This window comes from Corythoichthys intestinalis, chromosome 18 (assembly GCF_030265065.1).
Source record: "Corythoichthys intestinalis isolate RoL2023-P3 chromosome 18, ASM3026506v1, whole genome shotgun sequence".
NCBI classification, from domain to species: domain Eukaryota; kingdom Metazoa; phylum Chordata; class Actinopteri; order Syngnathiformes; family Syngnathidae; genus Corythoichthys; species Corythoichthys intestinalis.
Genome location: NC_080412.1, coordinates 14,779,075 through 14,788,798, shown reverse-complemented (window position 1 = coordinate 14,788,798; position 9,724 = coordinate 14,779,075). Strand labels below are relative to the sequence as shown.

General features: G+C 38.5%; 1 protein-coding gene across 3 annotated transcripts in view; it reads left to right on the top strand.

Moving 5' to 3' along the window:
- Positions 1–9,724, top strand: part of slc47a1 (solute carrier family 47 member 1) — a 31,849-nt gene continuing 22,125 nt past the window's right edge. For 2 of the 3 annotated variants that reach the window (XM_057820920.1, XM_057820918.1), the window contains exons 1-4: positions 1–324; positions 3,190–3,291; positions 4,105–4,173; positions 6,448–6,596. In XM_057820920.1, coding sequence (XP_057676903.1) covers positions 196–324; positions 3,190–3,291; positions 4,105–4,173; positions 6,448–6,596 — 449 coding nt within the window. In that variant the 5' untranslated portion in view covers positions 1–195. Of the gene's footprint in view, positions 325–665; positions 1,177–3,189; positions 3,292–4,104; positions 4,174–6,447; positions 6,597–9,724 lie in introns of those variants that run through there. The other variant, XM_057820919.1, reaches the window with a different exon arrangement.

Here is a 9,724-nt window from a genome sequence, read left to right as displayed (position 1 = left end):
TGAGAGCACAGGCACATTATTAAGGTTCACAGAAGCAACACAGTGGATTGTTATCGCAGCCTTTTTACCCAGTATAACCTTTTATTAGGGATGCCTTCTCCACCTCCTCTAAGGGCCTCCCTCTGATTCTCCTGTCAATAAATGTCCATAGTGTGACCTCGAGCCTGAGCATCATTTGATCTCTTGGCGGCCATCATGGACAAGCCATCTCACCCTCAAGTGGGCCTGCGGAAGGGGATGATCAGAAAGTTTCTTATGTGTCGTTGGCTGCCTCTGGCCTACAGGGAGGAACTCTATGAGGTGTTGAGACTCACCGGACCCCTCGTGAGTACAGCAATTGGATGTGTGTGTTTTGGTGTGGTAAAAAGATTTGGCAGCAAAAATATTTTTAAAAATAAAAGAAATAAATGATTATGGAATGATAATGGAAAATTTTGTGGTATTGTCATTAGGCTTGGCTGATAAATGTATGTTATGAATTAATTTGAGATTTTTGGGGAGATCATTGCAAATTTAGTTAGTTTTTACTCTGGTTATTATTTTTATTTTTAATTTTTTTTGCCAGAAATGAAATCTGGCAAGCTGTTATTATATTGATCGTTCCATGAGAGAGTGTTTTTTCCTTTGTGCAGTTCTTACATTGTATTGGGGGGCTAAAAGCATAGATAGGGAGATGGAAAAAGATTTAAGACAGAGGTTTTGCGCTGTCATTTACTATTGTTCATGATGTAACTTGTTTTTATCAGGCAAGTGCTTATTTTAAAACTTAACCCTATCAATATCTGGCATCCACATACATGGTCTATTGTTTTTTGTTTTTTTTCTTTCCTTGCTGTTTTGGGGGTTCAGATCAGTGGTAGTTGTAGTTGTCTTGTCAACTGTGGGCCTGTCAAGGCCTTTGTGACATTTGTTGTGATTAAGGGTGATACAGTGATCCCTCATTTTTCACTGTTAATGGGGACAGAGACTTCAAAAATCTATTGACCTGACACTTCGTCAGTCTTTGCATCACGCCTTATCAGAGGGGGCCGAGCTTCATTTAGTAATAGCCGAAGACGGCACACGCTCAGGTCGGATTTAAGCTTGGATTTAGTTCCGATTGGATTTAACCACGAAAGCTGTACCGCATACAATTAGGAAGGATTGTCTCAGGAGTAATTTGTTCGAGGATTCAAGGTAAATGTTATATTTTTCATACCATGCATGCGTGATTGAAGCATTTATTCGCAGGAATTTTCTTCTTTGTTTACACATGGAGGCGGCTAATTTGTGTAACTGACTAATCTCATAGTTGGCAATATTTACGCGAAATAAAGGCTACCTGCACGGTTTCTTTGCTTTCAAACAAGAATCAAGACTGTTTTACGTCCATATCTAGGAAAAATTCGGGGATTTAAGCATTTATTCACTAAATTTTCACCAGAACAGCTCCCCTAACACCAGGTGGCCGCAAGGTTCATTCGCTAACATAGTAGCATGGTTCTTTGTCAATATACGTAAAATAAACGCTAATTGTACGATTTCTTTGTTTTCAACCAAGAATCGAGACTGTTTTACGTCCATGTCTATGAAGAATTCGGGGATTTAAGCATTTACTCACAAGAATTTTCACCAGAAAAGCTCTGTTTATGTCAGGCGGTCGCTAGCCTCATTTGCTAACAGTATATAGTGTATAATGATAATAAAGGGATATTCTATTCTATAATAAGTTATGATTGTATATAGACTTTATTAATTATCTATTTACATATTATTTATGATTGATTCTGCATGTTTTCCTCAAGTATTAAGTTTCTGATGTTAAATTGAGTGATTTATTAGCTGTTGAAAACCTGCAGTAAATTAAAAAAAAAAAAAAATGCTATTTTGTTCAAAAACTTATATGATTATGGTTATGAAGTCTATGATGGTGACCAGAATTCGCTGCGATAAGTGGAAAACTGCGAAGTAGCGCACCCCCCACGCACACACAAAAAATTTTGTTCAGTGTAGTCATTTAGATCTATCATTGGAAAGAGCTAGTACATGTAAGACATTTTTTTTTTTACCTTTTTCCACAAAGTATAATTAAAACATTTATTCATATATATTTTTAATAAATGGTTTTCAAGCACTTCAAATGTAATAAATAATTATGATAAGTTTTAAACATGTTACTGTCCCACAGAATTATTTTTAAACATGAAAAAAAGTGGACACCGAATCCATTTAAAAAGAGTAAAAAAAAAAAAAAAAAAAGCTTTTCTTTATTAAATGCCTCATTGAGTGTCCACTCAAATCCGTTTCAGCTTCTCATTTACACACAATAAGTTGCCACAGCAACTGTTTAACAAGTTAAATAATGATTGACGCATGAGGTGCTTTGAGGGTCGAGTCTCTGGCAAGATCAAAGCTTAACCGTCTGTCAATCATCATTTACTTTAATAAGCAACTCCAGTTCACTCTCTGACGAACAAAAAGCAGGGAGAGGGAGAGAAGGAGCGAGCGTTACACTGCGTTATTGGCTCAGGACAGCTCATCTGTATTTTTTTTTGTATTGAAAAAAAAAGCCGCGATGGCCTGAGGGTGCAAAGTTTGATGCGCGATGTAGCAATGGATCACTGTATACTGTAAATAAATGTGACACGACTTGACTATCACGTTTTGCGTCTTATAGAACACAATATTTGCAGCACAAGTGTTGACCACATAACCCAAAAAGTGATGTCCACAGCTGTTACAATTATAGTATGTATTATGAATCATAATTTTATTATTTTGAATGATAACAATTATAAATTTATAAAAATGTTATTTAAATAATAACATTAAAATGAATGAAAACAGAAATACACTCTAGTTATGTTCCCCAATAACAAGCTGATGTTTTTATTTCTTCAAATTTGATCATATTTCCCTCATTACCTGCCATCGAAAATGACAGGAGTCCAATACATTTAAACCGGACTGGCTGTAAATACTTTCAAAGCCATTAACGGCGCTAAGAGTCCAATCCATTTTGACTGGGAGGGGCAAATGAACTTAATGCCAAAACCCTCGGTGATCTGGTGATCTTCTCGGAATGCATTAACAGCAGTAGCAGTAATTGAATTTATTTTCAATTTAATTTGAATTGTTAGCCAGTTTGACCTATGAATCATTTGCTGATGCATTTAAAGCTTGTCATACTTGTCCTTTTTTTCTCTCCAGCTACTGTTTAATATCCTAAACTTCCTGCTGCCTCTCGTCATCTCCATCTTCTGTGGTCACATCGGGACCGCTGAGCTGGCCGGATACGCTCTGGCATCAGCGGTAATGTTATCATCATCGATTACTATCTTAATTAGAATTACTGGGCAAGGTAACTCCTTGGCTCCTTTTAATTTTCTTTTCATTACATTGTGCTTAGTTTTATACAAAAAAATACACTTATATAATGATAAAACAACTAATTATAATTGTGACCTGGACTGCACATACAGTATATAGACTTTTTGGGTCATGTAGGCCACACTTGTACTATATCAAAAGTTAAAATATTGTGGCTTACGTGATCCAAAATGTGACGTCCATACACACCAGATCTTTATAGGGCTTTTTATTTTATTTTTTTTAAACGACAAAAAAAAAAAAGTTACTTAATTGTATTTAAATCAATAAAGTCGTTTGCCCATTTTCTGGTAGTGAGATTCAAACCTAGAGCTCCTGCATGTAGGGCAGCTGTAGTATCCACTCTGCTAATTTAGTAAAAATTAAATCCAATTGAATTACTGACGGCTGTCAAGCAGCCTTCAGTCACTGTAATGAGACGTCCTAAAACTCAACAGGGTTTCCCCTAAGATTTTTTGAAGCTGTGATGGTGGTGGGCTGCATCGGAGCCGGAAAGCCTCATAATGTCGTGCCGCGACGAAATTGTTTCATATCATTACGAATAAGAATTTTTTTTTTAAGCAACATTAATTTTTTTCCAAGAACTATTCCAGAACCAGGAAAAATTCAACTAATCTAATCTTCTGACAGAACCAGGAAAAAATCCAATTCATCTAATCTTCTGAATCTTTATTGCTAATGCTTCCGAGTATGAATGGTTCTTCAAACCAAGAATATGCTTTCTCTCGGCCACAGACCATCAACGTGAGCGCGATGGTGATCGTGCAGGGCCTAACCATGGCTTGCGACACGCTTGTCTCTCAGGTGAGATCACTTCCCTCCTAACTTTTCAGCTAACCACAGAGAGAACAGCATTATAGTTTGAGAGGGGTGCTTCACATACTATTACATCATCTTACATCTGAGGGTTAAAAAGTTAAAAAGTTTATGTGTTTCTGTTTGTGGAGTGAGGCTATGGAACAAATTATATAGGGTGCCCAAGCAATAGCCAAACCTGACTCAGTTTAGGAAGGGGTATGAACACATGGTTTTCACAGGGTATCGGAAAGATAAAGAGGTATAATCATAGAGTGTTATTACAAATGTTATTGGCTAGGCCCTTTTTATTTTGTGTTTAATTTTCATCCTATGTACAGTGGTATGAAAAGTATCTGGACCTTATGGAATTTCTCACATTTCTGCATAAAATCACTATCAAATGTGATCTGATCTTTGTCAAAATCACACAGATGTTAAAAAAACAAAAGGGTCTGCTTTAACTAAAACTATCCAAACATTTATAGGTCTTCACGTTTTAATGAGGATTGCATGCAAACAATGACAGAAGGGGGGGAAATAAGTAAGTGAGTCCTCTGCCTAAAAAGACTTAAGAGCAATTGAAACCAAATTTTACCAAACAATTTAAGTCAGGTGTGTGCCCAATCACTGATGAGTGGTTTAAAGCTGCCCTGCCCACGATAAAACACACACCTGGTAAGAAGAATTGTCTTGATGAGAAGCTTTGTCTGATGTGCATCATGGCTCGGTCAAAAGAGCTGTCTAAAGACCTGCGATCAAGGATTGTTGATTTGTATAAAGCTGGGAAAGGATAGAAACCCAACCCTAAAAGTCTGGATGTTCATCAATCGACAGTCAGAGAAGTTGTCTACAAATGGAGAGAGTTTGGCACTGTTGCTTCTCTCCCAAGGAGTTGCCGTCCACCAAAGATGACGCAAAGAGTTCGGCGCAGAATACTCAGAGAGGTAAAAAAGAACCCTAGAGAGTGTCTGCTAAAGACTTACAGAAATCACTTGCACAGTCCAATTTCTCTGTGCACACATCAACTACTGTATACGTATGTAAAACTATGGCAATGAATGGTGTTCATGGGAGGACTCCACGGAGGAAGCCACTGCTGCTTAAAAAGAACATTGTTCCTTGTTTAATATTTGTAAAAAGGCACTTGGACACACCACAGAAGTTATGGCAAAATATTTTGTGGACTGATGAAACCAAAGTTGAATTGTTTGGGAGTAACACACGTCATGTGTGGAGGAAAAATGGAACAGCTCACCAACATCAACACCTAATTCCCACTGTGAACCATGGTGGAGGGAGCATCATGATTTGGGGCTGTTTTGCTACCTCAGGGCCTGGGCAACTTGCAATCATTTATAGAAGAATAAATTCAAAAGTTTATCAGGATGTTTTGCAGGGAAATGGGAAGCCGCCTGTCAGACAGTTGAAGCTAAAAAGAGGATGGATGCTGCAACAAGACAATGATCCAAAACACAGAAATAAATCAATTTCAGAATGGTTCCAGAAGAACAAAATACACATTCTGGAATGGCCAAGTCAAAGTCCAGAGTTGAACCCCATTGAGATGCTGTGGCGTGACCTAAAGATAGTTATTCATGCCAGACGTCTCGGGAATCTGACTGAACTACAGCAGTTTTGTAAAGTAAATTGGCCAAGATTAGTCCTGATTGATGTGCCAGACTGATCTGCAGCTACAGGAAGCATCTTGTTGAGGTTATTGCTGCCAAAAAAAGGGGAGGGGGGGCACCAAATATTAAATGTGATGGCTCACTTACTTATTTTTCCCCCTTCTGTCATTGTTTGCATCCTATCCTCATTAAAATATGAACACCTATAAATGTTAGGTTGGTTTTAGTTAAACCAGAAACTGTTTTTTCATCTATGTGATTTTGAAAAAGATCAGATCACATTTGATGGTGATTTTGTACAGAAATGTGAGAAATTTCAAAAGGTTCAGATTCTTTTTCATAACACTGCATAATGTTTTTTACTTTATTTCTTTTGTTAATGTGAGGATTAGTACTGTAATATGACAGACTGATAGTTGAGAAATCGAAAAGGGGGTAGGTTTAAATAAGCAAATGCTTCTTCCTAGTCATTTTTGGGCATAATTAATAAACCGTTATTATTATTATTGTTAGTGTCTTGTCTATTTTTGTTGTTATGTGTCTCATTGGTTTTGTCTGATTTTTGAATTGCTTTTTGTTTATTTTTCTTCTGGAATATGTCCAAAATAAACTTCATTCATTCAACTACGTATCAACGCTCTTATTTCCGCAGACGTACGGTAGCAAGAACCTGAAGCGAGTGGGCATCATCCTGCAGAGGAGTTCGCTCATCCTGCTGCTCTTCTGCTTGCCCTGCTGGGCCCTGCTCATCAACGCCCAGCAACTGCTGCTCCTTATGCGCCAGGACCAGCAGGTGGCCAGGTGATGAACAACTGCATCAGCAAAAAAAGTCAAAAAGTGGAATAACAATTTAAAACTCATTGATGATCATACATTTCAAACAGCTTGAAGTGGATTGGAAGCTTAGCTCCGCCAATGGCATTCAATTACTGACAATTACAATTGCAAGGAATTTAGAGATCGTATCCAAATCTCTGTAAATAAAAACTAAAAAACTAAATGATTTTTTTAAAAAGACAAAAACAGACTAGGTCTGCAAGCAGGACTGAACGGGCCCTCGCAATCTAGCGCAACTCGGACGTCATGCAACTCGGACAGTGTGCAGGTCAGGGTGGTGGCAGATCGTCCTCTCTAATCATCTCATTAGAACCTAACATGCGCGAAAGTTGCCTCTTTACATTCACACACCTAAGAGATAAATATTGGACAGAGGACTACAAAAAAGGAGCGGATAAAGGGTCATCACAGCAACAGACAGAGACATGTGTACATGGGCCGTAAAATAAGTATTTTAAAAGGTCTTGAAACTACAATGACCAACCTGAAAAGAACTGGACATATATTTTAAAAAATGAGTGACTTTCTATTGCCACTAGTTGGCGCTGTAGGGTTGATGCAAATGACCCCTATAGGACCCTTCAGACTATGACTCAACAAGCACGATATGTTTGGCGCAGATATGTTGTAGAAGTTATGACTGTTCAAAACTTGTGGTGAGACGAAATGGCTTCAGTCATTTTTACTTCTCCTGTTGGACCCTTCTGCTTCAACCAAACCTCAGTATTTTTCATCAGGCACCTGAACACATGTCTTAAGGCTCCCCTGATGCAGGTTTGAGGTGAATAGATTTTTTTTCCTTGGAGGAGGAGCCTGTTTCGTAAAAAAGGCATTTCCTGTTCTCACTAGGGGGCGCTAGGCCTAATATTTCAATGCACTCATGTTAAGGGTGGGATCCCACACATACATGCCAGATATGAAAAAGATTGAACTTTGTTTCAAGGAGCTATTAGTCCTTTACTGAATTTGTCATTTTGCCGAAAAAATGGCCGACTTTGGCACCACGCCCAGGTCAGACCCATGAATGAAAACGCACCATTTTGAAAATTTTAGATTTCATATGTCTCCTGAATTTTCTAACCAATTTTGAAGATGATCCAACTGATTCCCTCTGTGACAAGGTCTCAAATGTGCACCCTGTTAATTGATAAAAATTTCACATTCGATCCAAAATACCCGATTTCCTGTTGGGTTTGGAATATGGGTGCAAGAGACTTTTTGGAGCAGTTTTGCACAAGGTATCGACTCCCCAAATTTCATTGCTCTATGTTAAAAAAACCTAATGGGAAACGCTTTTTTGAAAAATTCAAGGGGGCGCCACTGAGTCATTTTGTTACATTTTTTTGTAACGTTGCAAGATTATCGAAATCCACACAAAGCCACATGTATGTGCAAAATTTGGTGAGTTTTCGTGCATGTCCAGGCCTCCAAATGTAAACTGTACTAGAAATGGACAGAAATTTCACATTCGATCCAAAATACCCGATTTTCTGTTGGATTTGGAATATGGGTGCAAGAGGCTTTTTTGAGCAGTTAGGCATAAGGTATCTACTCCCCAAATTTCATTGCTCTACGTTGAAAAAAACCCAATAGGAAAGGCCTTTTTTAAAACTCCTTTCTGTCGCCACTAGTTGGCACTGTAGAGTTGATGCAAATGACCCCTACTGGACCCTTCAGGGTATGACTCTCAACAAGCATGGGAAGTTTGGCGCAGATATGTTGTATATCTGCTGAGTTATGACTGTTCAAAGTATTTTGCGAGACAAATTGTTGACGATCATTTTCACTTTCATGTTTGGACCCCTCCGCTTCAACGAAACCTCAATATTTTTCATCAGGCACCTGAACACAGGTCTTAAGGCTCCCCTGATGCAGGTTTGAGGTCAACAGATTTTTTTCCCTTGGAGGAGGAACCTGTCTCGTAAAAAAAGGCATTTCCTGTTCTCACTAGGGGGCGCTAGGCCTAATGGGTAATATTTCAATGCAGTCGTGTTCAGGCTGGGATACCGCATATACATGGCAGATATGAAAAAGATTGAAAGTTGTGTCAAGGAATTATTAGCCATTTACTGAATTCGGTGTTTTGCCGAAAAAATGGCCGACTTTGGCACCACGCCCAGGTCAGACCCGTGAATGAAAACACACCATTTTAGGAACTTAAGATCTCATATGTCTCCTGAACAGTCTCACCAATTTTGAAGATGATCCAACTAACTCCCTCGGCGAAAAGGTCTCAAATGTGCACCCTGTAAATCGATAAAAATTTCATATTCGATCCAAAATAACCGATTTCCTGTTGGGTTTGGAATATGGGTGCCAATGCTTTTTTGAAGCGGTTTTATACAAGGTATAGACTCCCCAAATTTCATCGCTCTACGCTGACAAACCCTAATGTTATAGGCCAATTTTAAAATTTCAAGGGGGCGCCACTGAGCCATTTTGTTACATTTTTTTGCAACGTTGTTAAATTATCGAAATTTACAATTTTCTGCACGTATGTGCAAATTTTGGTGACTTTTCGCGCATGTTCAGGCCTCCAAATTGGCCGTTTTCATTTGCCCTGAAAAAAATAAAAAAAAATAAAAAAAATCCTTTGCAAAACAATAGGGCCTTCGCACGCCTAGTGCTCGGGCCCTAATTAGAAACAGATCATTAAACCAGGTGTATTATATGGTTTTTACTGCTGTCCATTTTCTGCAACTTTAAAATGTTTTGATTCAACCTTTCGAGGGCATTCATTGAACTCATTGGCTGCCATTACTGGCTCTAGACATCCAATTATTTTTGACTGGGCTCCCAGTCAAAATAAATTGGACAAATTGCAGTCAAGTTGCAGCCAATGAGTACAGTGAGTTCAATGAATGTCACTGAAGCATGACTACAAGTAGTCCTCATGTTACGAACGATTTCCATTCCTACACTGGCGACGTAACCAGAATTCCCGCATTGATTGGAATTAACCCTTTAAGTACCCCTAAGTACCTCCCAAATCTCAAAATAATTATCCAAAAACATGTAAACACTGGTACGTCATTGTACCATCCTCGCCAAGATGTTGTTGCTAAGCAGAGGTGGGTAGTAACGCGTTACAT